The sequence below is a fragment of the Oncorhynchus clarkii genome, chromosome 5 (genome assembly GCF_045791955.1).
Source record: "Oncorhynchus clarkii lewisi isolate Uvic-CL-2024 chromosome 5, UVic_Ocla_1.0, whole genome shotgun sequence".
Taxonomy (NCBI): domain Eukaryota; kingdom Metazoa; phylum Chordata; class Actinopteri; order Salmoniformes; family Salmonidae; genus Oncorhynchus; species Oncorhynchus clarkii.
The window spans coordinates 65,013,314-65,035,814 of record NC_092151.1 but is presented as its reverse complement, the minus strand read 5'-3'; the positions used below and the strand labels follow the sequence as shown (position 1 = coordinate 65,035,814).

At 42.5% G+C, this 22,501-nt stretch overlaps 1 protein-coding gene across 3 annotated transcripts in view; it reads left to right on the top strand.

Moving 5' to 3' along the window:
* Positions 1-22,501, top strand: part of LOC139409241 (DNA-binding protein RFX2-like) — a 73,403-nt gene that overhangs the window by 25,535 nt on the left and 25,367 nt on the right. For all 3 annotated transcript variants that reach the window (XM_071154118.1, XM_071154120.1, XM_071154117.1), the window contains exon 2: positions 14,530-14,643. In XM_071154118.1, coding sequence (XP_071010219.1) covers positions 14,539-14,643 — 105 coding nt within the window. In that variant the 5' untranslated portion in view covers positions 14,530-14,538. The remainder of the gene's footprint in view (positions 1-14,529; positions 14,644-22,501) is intronic.

The window sequence follows — 22,501 nt, the reverse complement described above, 5'->3', positions numbered from 1 at the left end:
TACATATATATTTGTTTATAGCGCCCCATGTGTGCACATTTGGTGGTACAGAAACGATATGAAAATCTGGATACTTCCTAACCCTAATTATTAGAGTGGAGACATGAGCATCTCGTCATTATGTACAGATCTCTAACTAAGGTAACACCAACATCTTTTTAGGGAGCTGTAATGAGGTGACCAATAATGGTTGCAATTGAGATCAGCTGTGTGCCTGTGATGATTTAACGAGACATCAGCTTTCAATAATCTAGTGCCATTGATGGTTGCAATAGGCCGTTTTTATTATTTTTGGTTTATTTTCCATTACGCAACATTCTGTAGGCTAACCGTTAGCCTCTCCATTGTTACATAATGAAAGGTGTGAAAACTAATAATAGGCTGCTGTGTTTCCCTGGCTGAGTTCATGAGCTGATTTGGGCCATCAGTTGATTGACAGATGTAGGCCTACTGTAGAACGATACATCTTCATCCAGTGTGGATGCTGGGCCACATTTTATAGTTGGGCTATGTAGAATTTCTTGAGGTGGGTAGAGTACTGGAAATCTGTACTTAATTGTAATTTACTCAAGTAAAAGGAGCCCTCTTAAGAAACTACTTGAGTAAAAAAGTATCTGGTCAGAAAACTAAGTACTAATTACAAATTTAGTATGGTAATTTGTTACACCTTCTGATAAACTGTGACCGCAAACAAAAATAACAACTTAGTGCAATTAATTTTACATTAATTTAATATTTTAAGCCTGCCAGCACCGTCTTGCAGATGTCATCCAACACAGGTAGTTTCCAATGAAGACTGACATCAGTCTGTAGGCTGTACAATTTAAATGACGGTCTTATTCAACGTTGACTTAATATATATCAGTGTGCTTAATTTGATAAAGTAAATGGTACTCGAGACATTGGAATAATTTTACAATTTCAATAGCATTAATGAAAATGAACTTCACAATATAGTTTCAAGTACATGTGGTGAATGCGTACTAAAGACTTACAAGTGTGATGTTTCATATTTCACTCTGAAAGAAATATCAAGGAGAGTCAGGTAATTATTACAACATCAATTTCACTATCAATCATGACACATTTCAGCTATCAATCATGACACATTTCAGCATGTAGTTAAACATCACGTAGGTATTTAGGTAAGAATGTCGGTAATAAATAATCAATCAGTGCAGAGCTCAACTGCCAAAGTCGACTAAAATCATATTTTTCTTGCAAAAGTAAGATTTACCCTCCTCCTCTTGCGAACCTCTCCTTCCACTGAAGGGTATTTATTTTCTTGGCTGGCCTATTTTTCTCACCCTCGGTTGTGCCGCTACAAGCTGTAAATAAAGACACACACACACACACACACACAATGTATTTCTAGTATGTGGCACAAAAAGCTTACGGAGATGATACACTGACTGTATGACATGTGCTTTATAGTTCTTGTCATAAAACCAGAATGGCATTTAGACACACACACACACACACACACAGAGTGAAAGGGAGAGCAATGGATTGGGAGGGTGCTGCGCTGAACTGACCGGTTGACCTAGCTAACGTTAGCAAGCTACATGGTTGACACTGCAGCTAGCTAGCTTGCACAACTTGCCACATTGGCTTCAGAAACCACCAGAAGGTTCTGTTTGCCACAGAGATCGTTTTGATTAAAATCTAATTTTATTTGTCACATGCGCCGAATACAACAGTGAAATGCTTACTTACAAGCCCTTAACCAACAATGCAGTTAAAAAAATAAGTAAAAAATAGATCAATAAAAGTAACAAGTACTTAAAGAGCAGCAGTAAAATAACAATAGCGAGGCTATATACAGGGGGTACCGGTACAGAGTCAATGTGCGTGGCCACCAGTTAGTTGAGGTAATTGCGGTACTGTAATATGTAGGTAGAGGTAAAGTGACTATGCATAGATATTAGAGTAGCAGCAGTATAAAGGGGGAGGGGAGCAGCAATGCAAATAGTCTGGGTAGCCATTTGATAATCTGTTCAGAGGTCTTATGGCTTGGGGGTAGAAGCTGTTAAGGAGCCTTTTGGACCTAGACTTGATGCTCTGGTACCACTTGCCGTTCTGTAGCAGAGAAGAGTCTATGACTTGGGTGGCTGGAGTCTTTGACAATTTTTAGGGCTTTCCTCTGGTACCGCCTGGTATAGAGGCCCTGGATGGCAGGAAGCTTGGCCCCAGCGATGTACGCACTACCCTCTGTGTAGTACCTTGTGATCAGAGGCCGAGCAGTTGCCATACCAGGCAGTGATGCATACAGCTGGCATGCTCAGTCCTCCTTTTCCTGTAGTCCACAATCATCTCCTTTGTCTTGGTGACGGTGAGGTTGTTGTCCTGGCACAACACGGCCAGGTCCCTGACATCGTTTTCAGTGATCAGGCCTACTGCTGTTGTCAACGACAAACTTAATGATGGTGTTGGAGTCGTGCTTGCCCATGCAGTCATGCGTGAACAGGGAGCACAGGAGGGGACTGAGCACGCACCCCTGGGGGGCCCCTGTGTTGAGGATCAGTGTGGCATATGTGTTACCTACCCTTACCACCTGGGGGCGGCCTGCCAGGAAGCCCAGGATCCAGTTGCAGAGGGAGGTGTTTTGTCCCAGAGTTCTTTCCCTAGGGATGAGCTTTGAGGGCACTATGGTGTTGAACGCTGAGCTGTAGTCAATGAACAGCATTCTCATGTAGGTGTTCCTTTTGTCCAGGTGGGAAAGGGCAGTGTGGAGTGCAATAGTGCGTCATCTGTGGATCTGTTGGTGTGGTATGCAAATTGGAGTGGGTCTAGGGTTTCTGGGATAATGGTGTTGATGTGAGACATGACCAGCCTTTCAAAGCACTTCATGGCTACAGATGTGAGCGCCACAGGTCGGTAGTCATTTAGGCATGTTACCTTAGTGTTCTTGGGCACAGGGACTATAGTGGTCTGCTTGAAAATGTCAGTGAAGACACTTGACAGTTGGTCAGCGCATGCTTGGAGTACACGTCCTGGTAATCCATCTTGCCCTGCGGCCTTGTGAATGTTGACCTGTTTTTTTTTTTTTTTTTTCAATTTAAAGTTTTATTAAGTTTTCTTGTTTTTCATTCAACCAACAAAACACATTCTACATTCACAGATGTGACAGGCTTTAAAAAAATTAAAAAATCAAAAATCAAAAAATAATAATACTTTTGAAAAAATAAAAATACAATTAAAATGAATGATAAAGTCAAATAAAAGCATTTATTTTTCTTAATCTATATATTTTCCATGGTACATATATATATATATATATATATATATATATATATATATATATATATATATATATATACATACATACGCACATATACATACGCACATATACATACGCACATATACATACACACACACACATACTCAAAAACTAAATTAAAATAAAAACACACAAAAAAAAAAAAAAAAAAATAACACTTGCAGCAGCACTATCAAGGTTCTTATCAGCTATTTCTAGCATTCGCTGAGACGACGGGCCAATACTTCGTTTTTAGGTTTTACAGTACCTTACACAACATGTATCTGCACATTTCCCTAGTCACCCCGTTCACTCTGTCCAGTTTGAAATATAGTTGAATAGTGGAGACCAGAGTCTATCAAACTTGGGCTGTCTCTTGTGGAGGTCATAAGTGAACTTTTCAAGAGGAAGAAAGCCAACAATCTGGTCAATCCACATTTTAAATGTAGGAGGGTTATTAGAGGCCCACAATAGAAGAATACATTTCTTAGCAAAGTATGTAATAGTCAGAAGCAAATTTTCTCTGTCAGGATCAAGAACAAAGTCCTGCTGGGCATTAAGAAGATGGATACACGGGGTCATATCAAACTGTACCTCTAGTATTTTCTGTGCAGCAGTATGTACAGAATCTGGCAATCTCCCTACAGCTCCAAAATACATGCAAATAGGTTCCGCTTTCAGAGGTACATCTTTTACAGTTAGGAGACATATCTGTTTTCATTCTATGGAGTCTCAAAGGAGTATAATACAATTTGTACAAACATTTGTAATTAGATTCTTTCATTTTTACACTGGTAGAGGAGCAGTATACCCTGTCGCAAACCTCCGCCCATAACTCATCACTGATAGTCAGACCAAGGTCCTTTTCCCAGATTATTTTCAAAGGAGTAAAGGAGGAGCTTCCTTTCTCAGAAAGGAGTCTATAGATGTATGATATTTTGCCTTTAATGGATTGTGCTGTGACAAGAAGGGTTTCAACTTCATTCAACTGAGTTCTAAACCTCCTCTTGGAGGTAAATGAGGAAATTACATGTCTAATTTGAAGATATTTAAAAAAAAAAATGGGATCTTGGCACATCGAATTCACTGCAGAGCTCTTGAAAGGATTTCAGTGTAGTGGTTTTCTGATGAAATAGGTCTGAAAAGGTCCTGATTCCTAGAGTATGCCAAATATTAAAGTTGGCATCCCTCAGGGCTTTTGGCAAGTCTGGGTTGCCTACTATAGGCGAGTGAGAACATATTTGGGAGGAAATGCCCAGGTATTTCTTACAGTCCCTCCACGCTAGTAGGGTGCTGTAAATCGCAAAGGTTTTGGCTATGTTGCCCACTTCACTAAAGTTATTAATGAATATAATTGAGCTTAAGGGCAATGAACCACAGGATTGGGCTTCTATCTGAATCCACGTTGACGCTTGTCTGTTTGTGATCCATGTTAGCATGTTGCGGATTTGGGCAGACCAGTAGTACAGTTGAAGGGAGGGAAGGGCAAGACCCCCTTTTAGATTCAGGTTTTGATAAAGTGGAAAACTTGATCCTAGGTTTTTTATTGCCCCATATAAATTTGGTGATGCTTTGGTTAGTTGTTTTGAAGAAGGAAACTGGGAGATAGCATGGGAGCATCTGAAATAAGTAGTTTAGTCTAGGGAGGACGTTCATACGGATTACATTAATTCTTCCTACTAAGCTAATTGGGAGGGAGATCCAGGTTTGGAGATCGTTCTTGATTCAATCCAGGAGTGGAAGATAATTTTCCTTAAAAAGGCTATTCAGGTCTGGTGTTATGAAGATCCCGAGGTATTGAAACCCCTGTGTTTTCCATTGGAAAGGACAAAGTGTCTTCATAGAGCTGGTGAGTGTAATATTGAGGGCAGACAGTGGATTTGTTAAAATTGATCTTATAACCTGAGAACTTGCCATACTGAGCAATTGTGTCTAAAATGAGAGGGAGGGATTTCTCAGGGTTGGATATATAGAGCAAGACATCATCCGCGTAAAGCGAAATATTGTGCTGCAGGCCACCTGCAGAAACACCCATAATACTTGGATTGCTCCTTATCAGCTCTGCCAGAGGCTCCGCCCCCAACAAGTAGAGCAGCGGGGACAGCGAGCACCCTTGTCTTGTGCCCCGTTCCAGAGGGAATCTGAGTTCAGTCCATTAGTAGTCACCATGGCATTTGGATGAGAGTATAGTGATTTGATCCATTTAATAACATTTGGGCCCATATTGAACTTTTCTAAGACTGAAAACAGAAAGCTCCACTCCATCCTGTCAAACGCCTTCTCAGCATCCAGTGAAGCCAGCAGGACAGGGGTCTTTTGTGCGTTTACTTGATCAATAATATCAAAAAGACGGCGAATGTTATCAGAAGAGTATCTGTCTCTAATAAATCCAGTTTGGTCCGCTTTTATTATTTTGGGAAGAAGAGTGTTTAGTCTTTTGGCGAGCAATTTGGTAATTATTTTCTAGTCGAAATCCAACAAGCTTATGGGCCGGAAGGACGAGCAGGATAGGGGGTCCTTGTCCTTTTTTAGCAACACTGTAATGCGAGCTGTGTGCATTGAGTCTGGGAGAACTCTGTTTTTGCAAAAATCCTCCAGCATTGGCATGAAGATAGGGCTGAGCTGGGGCCAAAAAGCTTTGTAGAACTCTCTGGGGAATCCATCTGGGCCTGGGGACTTAATAGGTGGCATGGAGGTAATTGCCTCCAGGATCTCCTCAGGAGTGAAGGGGGAGTTGAGATCTTCCTGGTCGGTCTCTGATAGTTTAGGTAGCGAGATTCCCTCTAGGAAAGAGTGGAGTTCTGCCTCTGTGTGTTTTCTCTCAGAGGTATATAGTTTGCAGTAAAAATCATGAAAAGTTAAATTGATCTTTTTTGGGTCATATGTGACCTCGTCCTCTGCTGTTCGGATAGCCATGATTGTACGCTCTGACTGCTCCTTTTTTAATTGGTAAGCAAGCAATCTACTGGGCCTATTGCTATACTCATGGTATTTCTGTTTAGTAAAGAAAACTTTTTTTTTTATCTCCCGGGTGTATTCCAAATTCAGTTTGGCTTTGGCTGCTTTAAGATGACTCCAGGAGGTACTGTCTAGGGATTGTTTATGTATTTTTTCACAGCATTCCAGCTCCCTCTCAAGATCTAGCCTGTGTGCTTCCATTGCTTTTTTCTTAGAGGAAGCATATGCAATTAGATGACCTCTTAGTGTGGCTTTAGCAGCGTCCCACATTGTGGCCGGAGAAACAGGAGAATCTTTATTGTCTTGTGTGTAGTTGTCTATCCATGTAGTTGTACATGTGGCTGAATTTATGAAACTCTTTGGGATAAAAATGTAATCTATACGGGAGTAGGTGTTATGGACATTAGAGTAGTATGTATAGTCCATAGATGAGCTATTATTCTCTCTCCAGATATCTATCAGTCCCATCTCTTTAGTAAGAGAGTTCAACATCTTTGCAGATCTAATATTTGTGGTGGGGACTTGAGATGATTTGTCTAGGGTTGGGTTAAGGGTACAATTAAAATCTCCGGCCACCACGCCAAAGGAGACACAATGCTCATTGAACAGGGTTATGATTTTTGACATGAAGGCAGGAGTATCTGTGTTAGGGGCGTATATGTTTAATATAGTAATTGGTTGACCATATCAGTGACCCAGTTATCAAAATAAATCTCCCCTCCGGATCAGATATGTTTTTGTCAATTATGAATGGAACATTTTTATGGATAAGTATGGCTGTGCCTCTACTGTTTGATTTGAAAGATGAGAAATACACCTGTCCCACCCAAGCTCTGCGGAGTTTGGCATGTTCAGCATCACAGAGGTGTGTCTCTTGTAATAGCGCAATGTCTGCTTTTTCCTTTTTTAGAGCACATAGTATCTTTTTTCGTTTTATTGCATGCCCTAGACCATGGCAGTTCCATGTCAATAGATTTAAGGTACTAGTCATCGTCATCGAGCAGTAATCGAACTTTAGTGCAAGTCATCGCTGGGTAAAAGTGGATAGTAATTACAGCTGCGTTCACATAAAAGGAAAATAAATGGTGTACATAAAATAATAATCTCTGAACACCCCAGCCGAGTTCCCAAACAACTCGACACATCCCGTTGGATCTATTACCCCCCCGCTCAGTCTCAATTCTGTGTTCCGAATAAAACAAAAACCGGGAACAGTTAGCAACGCACAACGTCTCCCTCTCCCCACCAAAGAAATGCCTCATCCTCTCCACCCCGCATTGAGTAAATAACAGTTGCCCTCGTCCAGACCACAGTAAAAGAGGGGAGAAAAATAAAATCAATAGCCCAGCCTACATATACCTCCCCCAAGGGACATAGGGAACCCCAGGTAATAATAGCAACAACAACAAAAAAAACAGGGAAATAAAAGTAGGCTGAAACATTAGTAGGCCTAGGTTAGGCTATCCCTCTCATATACAGCCCATCCCTCTCAGTTAAAGGACAATAAATATAAATATATAATATAAATATAATATAAATTGGATGGCTATAATGACATTTAGGGGGTGGATCTCTGGATATCGGCTATATGTCGTCTTACCTCCTTTAGTAATGGCATTAATCGCATTTAGTCATTGGTCTGTTTCTCATTGGCCAGGATTGTCTTTCAAAAAACGTTTTGCCTCTTCGGGAGTTTTGAAGTGTCGCAAGGCTCCTTGGTGAAGAATCCTGAGCTCGTTTGGGTATTTGAATCCCCTGAAGATGCCTCGGTCAATGGAGTATTTCTTCACTTCGTCAAATTCTCGGCGCTTTCGCCGTATTCCAGCTGACAGGTCCTGGTGTAAAGCGAGTTTGGTGTTTCCCACTGTGATGGTGTTGTTTTTCGCCGCCTGTAGGACTCGTTCCTTGTCGGTGAATCTCAGGAAACGTATGGTGATTGGGCGCGGTGGTTGTCTGGCTGCTGGTGGGGGCCTCAGTGCTCGGTGAGCTCTCTCGAGTTCTATGGGCCTGTCAGTGGGCAGGTGGAGCCACTCGGGAAGTTTGTCTTGCAGGTAGCGGATCAGTGGCATGTTTCCCTCTTCTTTTTCGCCCAGATTGAATAGAACACAATTATTCCTTCGCCCCCTGTTTTCCAGGTCCTCTGTTTTCTCTTCCAGATGCTCGATTTTCTTTTTAGCATATGCTATTGTTTCCATGGCATCTGTCAATAAGTTTTCCATGGATAGGATTCGCCCCTCTGCCTCGTCCAGGCGCCCCGCATTTATGGTTCTTGTTGTTGATGTCAGGCAAAGCGTTTTCCAGGATTGTCACCTTGCCCCCTATCGCACTGAGCTGAGAGTTAATGGCATCTAATTTGGTGTTTAGTTCTGTACGTTGGGATCTCAACTCAGAAAGGATGTCTTCGACAGAGTGCGAGGTTGGCATTCGTTGTGCCTCGTGGGGGAGCGGGTTCTCTTGCTCCTGGCTAATGGCGCTATTTTTTTCTGAAGCTAGCTTCTTCTTGGAGGCTTTTTCCGTCGCTAATACTCGAGTCCGGGTAAAAATGTCACCTGTAGTGTCGCCTTTTGTAGCCGCCATGACTTTTTCTTACTAAAGCTAAATGAGTGTGAACTTGGAGTGGAAGTAAGATTAGGAATTGGAAACTACTTGTGCCGAGCTCTTAGTTCATGCGGCCATCTCGTTCAAGGGTCACGTGATCCCCCGTTGACCTGTTTTTAAAGGTCTTACTCACATCGTCCTGAACAGCTGATGCTCTCATGCATGTTTAAGTGTTATTTCCCTCGAAGCGAGCATGGAAGTGATTTAGCTTGTCTGGTAGGCTCGTGTCACTGGGCAGCTCGCGGCTGTGCTTCCCATTTGTAGTCTAATAGTTTGCAAGCCCTGCCACATCTGACGAGCGTCGGAGCCGGTATAGTACGATTCTTGGTCCTGTATTGGCATTTTGCCCGCCTGGTTGGCCTTTCGGCGGGCATAGCGGAATTTCTTAAGTTTCCGGGTTAGAGTTCCACTCCTTGAACGCGCAGCTCTACCCTTTTTTGTGGATGTTGCCTTTAATCCACAGCTTCTGGTAGGGTTATGTACACTACCGTTCAAAAGTTTGGGGTCACTTAGAAAAGTTATTGTTTTCCATTAAAACATACATGAAATGAGTTGCAAAATGAAGAGGAAATCTAGTCGATGTTGACAAGGTTATAAATAATAATTTTTAATTGAAATAATTGTCCTTCAAACTTTTTTTTTTTTTTTTTCAAAATATCCTCCATTTGCAGCAATTACAGCCTTGCAGACCTTTGGTATTCTAATTGTCAAATTTTGTTGAGGTAATCTGAAGAGATTTCACCCCATGCTTCCTAAAGCACCTCCCACAAGTTGGATTGGCTTGATGGGTACTTATTTATGTACTTTACAGTCAAGCTGCTCCCACAACAGCTCAATAGGGTTGAGATCCGGTGACTGCTGGCCACTCCATTATAGACAGAATACCAGCTGACTGCTTCTTCCCTAAATAGTTATTGCATAGTTTGGAGCTGTGCTTTGGGTCATTGTCCTGTTGTAGGATGAAATTGGCTCCAATTAAGCGGTGTCCACAGGGTATGGCATGGCGGTGCAAAATTTAGTGATAGCCTTCCTTCTTCAAGACACCCAGACCATCACATTGCCTCCACCATGCTTGACAGATAGCGTTCAGCATCTCACAAATGTTCTTTGATCCGAACACCTCAACTTAGATTCGTCTGTCAATAACACTAGAAAAATAATCTTCCTCTGTCCAGTGTCCGTTTTGCCCGTCTTTATCTTTTCTTTTTATTGGCCAGTCTGAGCTATGGCTTTTTCTTTGCAATTCTGCCTACAAGGCCAGCATCCCGAAGTCACCTCTTCACTGTTGACGTTGAGACTGGTGTTTTGCGGGTACTATTTAATGACGCTGCCAGTTGAGGACTTGTAAGGCGTCTAAGGTACTTGTCCTCTTGCTCAGTTGTGTACTGGGGCCTCCCGCTCCTCTTTCTATTCTGGTAAGAGCCAGTTTGGGGGGAGTGGTACAAAGCGTTGTACCAGATCTTCAGTTTCTTGGCAATTTCTCGCATGGAATAGCCTTCATTTCTCAGAACAGGAATAGACTGATGTGTTTCAGAAGAAAGATATTTGTTTCTGGACATTTTGAGCCTGTAATCGAACCCACAAATGCCGACGCTCCAGATACTCAAGTAGTCTAAAGAAGGCCAGTTTTATTGCTTCTTTAATCAGAACAGTTTTCAGCTGTGCTAACATAATTGCAAAAGGGTTTTCTAATTATCAATTAGGCTTTTAAAATGATAAACTTGGATGAGCTTAAACAACGTGCCATTGGAACACAGGAGTGATGGTTGCTGATAATGGGTCACTGTACACTTATGTAGATATTCCATTAAAAAAAATCTGCCATTTCTGGCTACAATAATCATTTACAACAATTTTAACGATGTCTACAGTGTGTTTCTGATCAATTTGACAATTTTCTTTTTTCAAAAACAAGGACATTTCTAAGTGACCGCAAACTTTTGAATGGTGGTGTACGTACAGTCACTGTGGGGATGACGTCATTGACACACTTATTGATGAAGCCAGTGACTGATGTGGTGTACTCCTCAACGCCATCGAAAAAATCCCAGAAAAGTATTCCAATATTGGTTGTCACTGGTGCTTCCTGCTTTAGTTTTTGCTTGTAAGCAGGACTCAGGAGGATAGATTTATGGTCAGATTTGCCAAATGGAGGGTGAGGGAGAGCTTTGTGCGTGTCTCTGTGGAGTAAAGTTGGCCTAGAGTTTTTTTTCATTCGATTTTTATTTTATTAGTTTTTTTCCCCTCTGGTTGCACATGTGCCATGCTGGTAGAAGTGAGGTCAAAAGGATTAAGTTTCCCTGCATTAAAGTCCCCGGTCACTAGGAGCGACACACCTGGATGAGCGTTTTCCTGTTTGCTTGTGGCCATATACAGCTCATTGAGTGCAGTCCGTATTAGAACCAGCATCGGTTTGTGGTAGTAAATAGAGAGCTACGGAGAATATATAGATGACAACTCTCTTGGTAAGTAGTGCGGTCTACAGCTTATGAGATACTTTACCTCCGGCAAGCAAACCTCGTCACTTCCTTAGATTTTGTGCACCAGCTGTTGTTTACAAATATACATAGATAGCCACCCCTTGTCTTACCAGAGACGCCTGTTCTGTCCTGCCGAAAAAGCATAAAACCCGCCAGCTGTGTTACTCAGCCACGACTCGGTGAAACATAAGATATAGTTTTTAATGTCCTGTTGGTAGAATATACGTGCTCGTTTATTTTATTACCCAATGATTGTACGTTGGCAAATAGATTAAAGATAGATTACTCACTCGCCGTCTGATCCTTACTAGGTACCCAGATTCAATCTGTTCTCCTCTACCTTTCCTGGCTGGCAAAGAACAAGGATGTTGTCTCTGGTTTTGAATCTGCATTCAGATTCAGTTCTTTCAATTCATCTGAAAATGTGAATTTTATATATACTGCTCAAAAATAAAGGGAACACTTAAACAACACAATGTAACTCCAAGTCAATCACACTTCTGTGAAATCAAACTGTCCACTTAGGAAGCAACACTGATTGACAATAAATTCCACATGCTGTTGTGCAAATGGAATAGACAACAGGTGGAAATTATAGGCAATTAGCAAGACACCCCCCAATAAAGGAGTGGTTCTGCAGGTGATAACCACAGACCACTTCTCAGTTCCTATGCTTCCTGGCTGATGTTTTTGGTCACTTTTGAATGCTGGCGGTGCTTTCACTCTAGTGGTAGCATGAGATGGAGTCTACAACCCACACACGTGGCTCAGGTAGTGCAGCTCATCCAGGATGGCACATCAATGCGAGCAGTGGCAAGAAGGTTTGCTGTGTCTGTCAGCATTGTGTCCAGAGCATGGAGACGCTACCAGGAGACAGGCCAGTACATCAGGAGACGTTGAGGAGGCCGTAGGAGGGCAGCAGGACCGCTACCTCCGCCTTTGTGCAAGGAGGAGCAGCAGGAGGAGCACTGCCAGAGCCCTGCAAAATTACCTCCAGCAGGCCACAAATGTGCATGTGTCTGCTCAAACGGTAAGAAAAAGACTCCATGAGGGTGGTATGAGGGCCCGACGTACACAGGTGGGGGTTGTGCTTACAGCCCAACACCATGCAGGACGTTTGGCATTTGCCAGAGAACACCAAGATTGGCAAATTCGCCACTGGCGCCCTGTGCTCTTCACAGATGAAAGCAGGTTCACACTGAGCACATGTGACAGAGTCTGGAGACGTAGTGGAGAACATTCTGCTGCCTGCAACATCTTCCAGCATGACTGGTTTGGCGGTGGGTCAGTCATGGTGTGGGGTGGCATTTCTTTGGGGGGCCGCACAGCCCTCCATGTGCTCGCCAGAGGTAGCTTGACTGCCATTAGGTACCGAGATGAGATCCTCAGACCCCTTGTGAGACCATATGCTGGTGCGGTTGGCCCTGGGTTCATCCTAATGCTAGACCTCATGTGGCTGGAGTGTGTCAGCAGTTCCTGCAAGAGGAAGACATTGATGCTATGGACTGGCCCGCCTGTTCCCCAGACCTGAATCCAATTGAGCACATCTGGGACATCATGTCTCGCTCCATCCACCAACGCCACGTTGCACCACAGACTGTCCAGGAGTTGGCGAGGAGATCCTGAGATCCTGAGGAGATCCCTCAGGAGACCATCCGCCACCTCACCAGGAGCATGCCCAGGCGTTGTAGGGAGGTCATACAGGCACGTGGAGGCCACACACACTACTGAGCCTCATTTTGACTTGTTTTAAGAACATTACATCAAAGTTGGATCAGCCTGTAGTGTGGTTTTCCACTTTAATTTTGTGTGACTCCAAATCCAGACCTCCATGGGTTGATAAATTTGATTTCCATTGATACTTTTTGTGTGATTTTTGTTGTCAGCACATTCAACTATGTAAAGAAAAAAGTATTTAATAAGAATATTTCATTCAGATCTAGGATGTGTTATTTTAGTGTTCCCTTTATTTTTTTGAGCAGTGTATATTTATCTTTGATCAACTTGAAATTATAGTTTGTAAACTTCATACACTGACCGTGAATACAATATCTACCATATTGAATATATATATTTGAATATTCCATTAAATGTATTAATTAATGCAATATTAATTAAATTCAGTTGAATGTCTTAATTCAATGATCCAATTTGTGCATTACAAATTCAAAAATATTAAATTCAGTATCATTAAACAAATTCAGAATTATAGAATTCAAATACAATTTCATTTGGTTATGAAATCACTCTATACGTATCCATGTCTGGTGACTAATTAGGCCTAATTTGTTTTAGCTCCTGATCTTCTAGAGGTGTGGTGCCTTCCCTCCTGCAAGACCCCCAACCCCTTCCCCCCCTCCTTCACCTCCCTTGCTTTGTGGCCACACTCGAAAGTTCCTGTGCATGAGCTTTATAAATAAGAGAAAGGATGAAATGGTGGGGGGAGGGAGGAGAGCGGGGCAGAGTTGGTGTTGGTCGTCATGGATTCCTCACCATAGCAACCGGCAAACGTTTACAAAGCATTGAGGAATTTCCTGATATCAGCTGGATTATTGGAGCCCCCAGAGAACGGCTCTCATTTGAAACAAACGCTGCATATCGTCAGTAGGCGCCCCACTGCCATTTTCTTTCTTTTTTTCTCTTTTTCTTTGGGGGGGCTGTGGAAGTTTTTATTTTATTTTCAATCCCTCCCTCTCCCCTCTCTTTCTCTGAAAGAGAGCCTTTGTCACTCTGTTTTTTTGCTCTTCTCACTCCCTTTTGCCATGCTGTGCATATTTTCTCCCAATGTTCGAGAGTGTTTACAGTTTGGAGGACCGGGCCTGACAATACTCACTGTTTTTACCACAACTTTTTCCACCTGCTTCTTTCCTAGCAGCTGGACTTCTACTAAGCAGCTGTTTAGTGTTGCTGGCTTTACCAGTGTTAATGTTCCAGTAATAAAGGCCAGAAGTAAGGTGGCTCTGAGGTGACTCCGTGTGACTTGGCAGGGGCCTCGAGCCTGGTCTGGACCCCCCCGGGGCAATATGAAAGCCCTGGCCCTTCTCTCAGGCATGCTGTGAAAAGCCCATTTGTTTGGCATGGCAGCACATGTGCAGGCCTGGCTCTGAGTAGGGATGCATGCTGTCTGTTCTCCTGTCCTGTCTGGCAGGGCTGTGCGTCTTGTCTCTTGCCTTGCATATCCTTGTGCTCACTCCTCCTCTTCCCTGTCCCTCCTCATCCCTCTCTCCCCTGTAGGTTCCCAGCATGCAGAGTTCAGAGGGAGGGTCCGATTCGTCGTCCAGTGTGGCGCTGCGTACGTCCACCTCCGCCCAGGCCCCCGTGGTGCAGCCTGTCCCAGCCTCACAACAGGTAAACCACTACACTATCGACAAGACGGTCCCTAGTTTTGTTGCACCTGGACAACTGTTCAGTCGTGTGGTCAGGTGCTACAAAGAGGAACCTCTTACAATTGGCTCAGAACAAGGCAGCACGGCTGGCTCTTAAATGTACACAGAGTTAACATTAATAATATGCATGTAAATCTCTCATGGCTCGAAGTGGAGGAGAGTGACTTCATCACTACTTATTTTTGTAAAGTGTTGACATGCTGAATGCACTGAGGTGTCTGTTCAAACTACTAGCACACAGCTCGGACACCCATGCATACTCCACAAGACATGCTACCAGAGGTCTCTTCACAGTCCAGAATAGACAGACTATGGGAGGTGCGCAGTACTACATAGAGCCATGGCTACATGGAACTCTATTCCACATCCGGTAACTGATGCGAGCAGATAAAAATACACCTTATGGAACAGCGGGGACTGTGATGAGACACACACACAGACACACGCTTACACATAAGGCGCACTCTACACACACGTACACATCGATTTTGTATTGTAGAGTAGTGGCCTGAGGGAACACACTTGATGTGTTGTGAAAAATTTTATGAAATGTCATGTAGTATTTTAAATTGTATAGAACTGCCTTAATGTTGCTGGACCCCAGGAAGAGTAGCTGGGGATCCTTAATAAATAAATATACAAAACCAGGCTGTACTCTCTCACATGCAGCGCAGTGGGTCTCTCTCTCTCACTCAACCATAACCCTACCTCACAGTACTAGGGCTGTGGCGGTCATGACATCATTTTGTGAGCTGGTTATTGTCATCTGGTTATTGACCGTTAATTAACATTTAACATATCCACGCCTCCACACATTCGAGCCGCTGATGCACGCCTTTGGAACTTCTACATTTAAAACATTTAATTTAATATACACACCACAATAAATACATTATTTTAGTCAGGTCTAAAGGAAATGTATGATATTTATGATATGAATAAAATGTATTTCAGAAGAACAGAATAGGAGTTGGCCTTCTGTAGGCCTATGTTATCTGGCTATGCTCCATGCCATAGGCTGTAGGCTTGGTCATTTAGCTGACAAGATATGCTTATAAATTTGTGACATTAATTTATAGTAAGAAGAATATAATTGAACTTAGCTGAATAAAATAGTAAGGATATTTTTCCCTTTACAGAGTGAGTGCGTGTATGAAGTGGTTATGTTGAGCTACAAGTTAACATTTTGAAAGTATGCTAGATTTAGAGTTATTTGACAACTTTAGTTGTGAATGATACAAACCTTAGAATGTTTTAGAAATCAAACGTATTTGGGCTGTGTGGTATGACTGTAGACTATTGATGATTTGATAAAGTAGCAAAATAAGCTTGCGCTCTGTTCCTTGCCTCAGGCTGCATAGCTGTTCTCTCATCTAGTGAGAATATTTTCACCCATCAGACAATTTTCAATTTAATCTTGTATGTAATCTAATATGTAAAATGAGTTTAGAATTAGATTTAGAATGGCTCATTATCAAATAAAAGGGGCAGGGGAAAAATGCATGTCATCTATATGCAAACAAATGGCGCCGAAGAACATGGCTGACGTTTTACATTCTCTCAACCAATTGTGCAATTTTCTTTTTAAATGTGTTTTTGTAGAACTTATTTTTTTACTTATTGTGTACATAATGTTGCTGCTACCGTCTCTCCGAAAAGAACTTCTGGACATGAGAACAGCGATTACTAACCACGGACTGGAAGAAACTTTTTCCTTTAATGAGTCCGACGAGAAGGATATCCTGCTTTCACTGTAACAGGCCCAGATCCATGCCCTTTGCGTGAAGAAGACGCTGGGAAAGGGGACCCAGATCGGGGTTCCTTTTGAGAAGCCAGAGGCAAGCGAGTAAACTACCAATGGCTTGGATTATTTTTGCTAACGTGCAGTCGTTAGAAAATAAAATGTATGACCAATTATTAAGATCATCCTACCAACGGGGCATTAAACTGTAACATTTCATGTTTCACCGAGATGTGGCTGAACGAAGAAACGGATAAGATAGAGCTGGCGGTATTTTCCATGTACCGGCACTTACCCACCCCTCGTCTTACCAGAGGTATGTGTGTCTTTTTGTCAATAACAGCTTGTGCGCAATGTCTAATTAAAGAAGTCTCGAGGTATTGCTCGCCTGAGGTGTAGAATACCTTATGATAAGTTGTCGACCACACTATCTACCTAGAGTTCTCATCTGTATTATTTGTAGCCGTCTATTTACCACCACAAAGCGAAGCTGGCATTAAGACCTCTCTCAACCAACTCTGTTAAGGCCATAATCAAAGAAGAAAATGCTCACCCAGAAGCGGCACTTCTCCAAATTTTTACCAGCATGACACGTGCAACCAGGGGGGGAAAAAAATCCTATACCACCTTTACTCCACACGCGGCGATGCATACAATTCTCTCCCTTGCCCTCCATTTGGTAAATCCGACCACAATTCTATCCTCCTGATTCCTGCTTACAAGCAGAAACTAAAGAAAGAAGTACCAGTGACTCGCTCACTAGGCAAGTGGTCAGATGCCGCACTACAGGATGCTACACTACAGGACTGTTTTGCTTGCACAGACTGGAATATGTTCCGGGATACATCCAATGACATTGAGGAATACACCACCCGTCATCGGCTTCATCAATAAGTGAATCGACGACGTCATCCCCCACAGTGACTGTATGTACATATCCCAACCAGAAGCCATGGATTACAGGCAACATCTACATCGAGCTAAAGGCTAGAGCTGCCGCTTTCAAGGAGCGAGGGACTAATCCGGACGCTTATAAGAAATCTTGCTATGCCCTCGGACGAACCATCAAACAAGCAAAGCGTAAATACAGGATTAAGATTGAATCCTACTACACCGGCTCTGATGCTCGTCGGATGTGGCAGGGCTTGAAAACTATTACGGACTACAAAGGAAAACCCAGATGCGAGCTGCCCAGGGACGCGAGCCTACCAGACGAGCTAAATGCGTTTTTTATGCTCGCTTCGAGGCAAGCAACACTGAAGCATGCACGAGAGCACCAGCTGTTCTGGATGACTGGGTGATAATGCTCTCTGTAGCGGATGTGAACGAAACCTTTTAAACAGGTCAACATTTACAAAGCCACTGGGCTAGATGGATTACCAGGATGTATACTTGAAGCCTGCGCGGACCAATTGTCAAGTGTCTTCAATGACATTTTCAACCTCTCCCTGGCTGAGTCTGTAATACCGACATGTTTCATGCAGACCACCATAGTCCCTGTGCCCAAGGAAGCGAAGGTAACCTGCCTAAATTATTACCGCCCTGTGGCACTCACGTCGGTAGCCATGAAGTGCTTTGAAAGACTGGTCATGGCTCACATCAACAGCATATTCCCGGACACCCCAGACCCACTCCAATTTGCATACCGCCCCAACAGATCCACAGATGACGCAATCTCAATTGCACTACACACCACTCTTTCTCACCTAGACAAAAGGAACACCTATGTGAGAATGCTGTTCATTGACTACAGCTCAGCGTTCAACACCATAGTGCTCATGAAGCTCATCACGACTAAACACCTCCCCCTGCAACTGGATCCTGGACTTCCTGACGGGCCACCCCTAGGTGGTAAGAGTAGGCAGTAATGCATCTTCCTGATCCTTAACACTAGGGCCCCTCGGGGGTGTGTACTTAGTCCCCTACTGTATTCCTTGTTCACCCACGACTGCGTGGCCTAACATGACTCCAACACCCATCAAGTTTGCTGATGACACAACAGCGATAGGCTTGATCACCGACAATGATGAGATGGCCTATAGGGTTGGAGGTCAGAGAACTGCCAGTGTGGTGCCATGACAACAACTTCTCCCTCAATGGGAGCAAGACAAAGGAGCTGATCGTGGACTACAGGAAAAGGTGGGACAAACAGGCCCCCATTAACATCAACGGGGCTGTAGTGGAGCAGGTTGAGAGCTTCCATGTTCCTTGGCGTCTACATCACCAACGAACTATCATGGTCACTCAAGGAGCGCATTTGTTCCTCGAGCACTACACACTTGTGTTCAGTCTGCATGGTGAATGTAGCACATGCAACAATTTTGATGACAAGGATGCTGTTTTCACTTTGCTTCCTAATATAAATCCACTAGCATTCTAAAATTGCATTATTAGTTTGTATTTCTTACATCTGCAAACAGCTCATTTGTATTTTATTAGCAAGTTGGTCCTAAGTCTTGTTAGCTGCTAATCACTAATGCTAATCGATAGCTAGCTAATAAATGTACTCAGTCAGAGCAAATGTAATTGGCTATACAGCCTGATAATACCAGTGATGGTGTAGACCAAAATCAGCATGTTGTTTGTGAAACAGTATCTTCTAAATCAAAGAAGAGAAGCTGAGAGAACATTAAATGTAGCTAAATATTATAGGGTGCCCTAGGAAACACTTAAGTGATAATGCCCTCAATGCCGGTGTTTGGAGAATATATTGGAACGGGTGATAGTCCCGGGTTACCAACATATTTAAATAATGATTTGACATTTTCATTAATGTTAATTGATTAATTTATTCATACTATTTAATCCTTCCACAAGATATAGTCCTGACACACATCTAGGGCTGCTACCCAAGCCGGCTGGTTGTTCGTTCTATCGGTTCGGGTGCCAGAGACTCTATCCAGTTTTTCTGTATCAATGGACTCAACCCAGTTGTTTGTTTGAAATGTTCCATTGCCATATTGGCTGGCAACATTCTTATCCCTTGCTTGCTTGCTAGCTAGCCAACTACAGCTAACTTACAGTAACGTCAAACAGTGCAGCCAGAATAACAACAGTAGCTGCATTTTGCATTTGTTTAAGCTGTTTTCTAGTCACATGTATTTGGATACATCCATAGCAATGAGCTAATAAGGCACTATTTTGCTTGGCATAGAAAATGTGCTCTCTCGTCAGGATGCTGTTCAGAGGAGCTAGCCAACAACACAGCTAACATAATCACCTGGGGCGGCAGGGTAGCCTAGTGGTTAGAGCGTTGGACTAGTAACTGGAAGGTTGCAAGTTCAAACCCCCGAGCTGACAAGGTCTGTCGTTCTGCCCCTGAACAAGGCAGTTAAGTTAACCCACTGTTCCTAAGCCGTCATTGAAAATAAGAATTTGTTCTTAACTGACTTGCCTAGTTAAATAAAGGTAAAAGACTGCAAGCTAGCTGCACTTTGTTTCGTTTAAACTTTTTTTCCCCAATTTATATATCCATAAAAATTCTGCCAGCTGATTCATGATTTCGACTGACTGAGAAGCACTGCCTGCTTGTCTCGTCCAGATCTTGACACGGTCATTACTATGGGACAGCTGGTGATTGAATTTTAAAATTGAAACAATGTTGCAAATGTCGGAGAGACAGCAGGGTTTTTACAAATCTCCGTTGTTGAAAACTAAATGTTACTCTAAAAGAAATGTGAGAGAATATCTAGATGCTATTTATAGATGAGATCAAGTTTATAAAGTGCCTGGCTGGGCTGATGAGACAGTGGATTGCGCAGTCAGATGGAACAGAGTAAATAGGCGTTTTACGTCATATATATTTAGCCTGTGGTAACTTGCGGAATAGACACCGGCTGGAATGCGGTTTTAACCAATCAGCATTAGAACCACCTGTTGTATAATTGTCAACGTCCTACTCTGTAACAATAACTCCTCCCTGGTATTTTCAATTGTCACGTCAAACACTGTATTCAAGTGCCCGCTATTATATTCTAACTATGGAATTTGAATGATCATTCTATTTCCAGGATTCCAACAGTTCACCCAAGTGTTTTGCTCTAAATCGCAAGTCAAATTCAAATTGCAACATTTGCTTAAAAATAAGGCCTTTGATTGTTTGCCCATATTGTGCAGTCCTACTTGGCAGTGTGGAAATTCTCAAATTAGTCATTAAAAATGTTTTTGAAGTTGACCAGTTTAAAACAATCAAAATGGAGACAGCCATTGAAATCACTTAGAATGTATGTGTTGCCACCTTATGGCCACCCCGTCATACCGTCCAATTTTTTTAAATACCATGATAGGATATTTTGGCCCTATCACCCAGACCTATGAGCAGCTGAGAAATAAATATAACGCTTATTTCACGCCACACATCAACCATTGTTTGAGGAGCATGCCCTCTCTGCCCGACATGATATTCCGCCTAAACTTTGTATGCCATGGCCTCTCCAACCTTGTTCCTGCAGCTACCCAGTGCTGAATTTGGGAAACCAAGTGGAATCCGTTTGTGCACATCGATAGTGAAATATGTTGTTTGAAAACATGATACTAAACTGCTGACAGCCCGTCTGTACGCTCGAGAATGGAATAAAGGAGAGCATAGGAGATGGAAACACATGGTGTTGAGATATTCTGTAGCTAAAGGTAATGTGTTGCCCAATTAATGATGAAAATATAAAACATTCCCTGTTACTAAACTATTCAAAATCAAATTCACAATCAATGAGCCAACAGCATTGTCTATGGCTATATTATGTTCTCTCCGAGACTCATTGATTGACATTTTGGAGCGTAGCATAAGGTAACCAGTTCATCCAGTATACATAATACAGTCCACACTCAAAGGCAATTACTATTTTTGTATTTTTTTTATGTTAGAGTATAGGCCAGACCAATTATGTACCAAAGTCCTCTTAAATCATTTTTGTTTTTTTTGCAATGAGTAATATGGCGTAGTCATCACCTTAGATAGTGCTGTCCATTTCGTTGTTAGGCTTTGAAACAACATCCACAACAACCATGCTTTACACTGTTTCAACCTGCTGTTGAACTTCTTTCTTCAAATTGATTATCACAGTTATGTAAGTATGATAGACCTACTGTTGTGATAAGTGTTTGATGTGATTTTAGATTGCATTTGCACTGACGTCAGAGTGGTTAGAGGGACAATAGAGCCCTAAGTACCAGGCCATTAGGACCCGTTGGTTGTTACTGAGTTGGGTACTACCAAAGCATGTCCAGAGTGCAAAAATGTATATTACCATGACTCAATGGTCACGTGGAACTTTACTGCGGTCATGACTAACAGTCACCACAACAGCCCTGCACAGTGCTCTACATCACAGCATCCCACCTCACTCCCAACACACAATATTCTCCCCAGGGGAACCAAGCCCCTCACGCCATGCACTGGGGAAGAGCAGCAGAATGTTAAAAGGGAATTCTCAACAACCCTGATTTCATTACTCATTTATACCAGATTTATTATACTGCAGAGCAATCCTTTTAATGCAAATTTATTTCCAGTCTACAGTATATTAAGAACCCCAAAAATATGTCAACAAGCATTTGCCTAGATGTGGCTGACGGCATCATGAATCATTTGATATCAGGTTGTTGTGTGTGATCAAATCTGGCTAGGCAGGGGTTTCTCATTAGTACAATTAGGACCTATAACCTTGTATTGCCACAGCTGTTCAAAGTTCTGGGAAAAGGACATGGGTTGATGAGAGAATCCATAGAAACCAAGCAGTAAATAAATATCCTTATGTTAATATTTTTGGATAGTGTACCATATATGCCTTGACAGCTGGCTATGCTTGAGAGAAGCCAGTGCTGAACTACAGGCCTATACTACACTGCAGTCTACCTCAACATTCTTTTTTTCTATAAGCGGAAATGTCAATTTTATTTTTGTCATGAACACACATCTCCATCAACACTACCCTGAAGAGGGATACCAGAAGTGGTCTTCTGCAACCGCCAAAGAAGAACGTTGGTCCCAAACAAACATTGTGGTCTCCTGTAATTAGTGAAAGCCTAGAATGAACTTACACAAAAATATGTTGTCTGTAAGGCTGCATTTCTGCTGGAT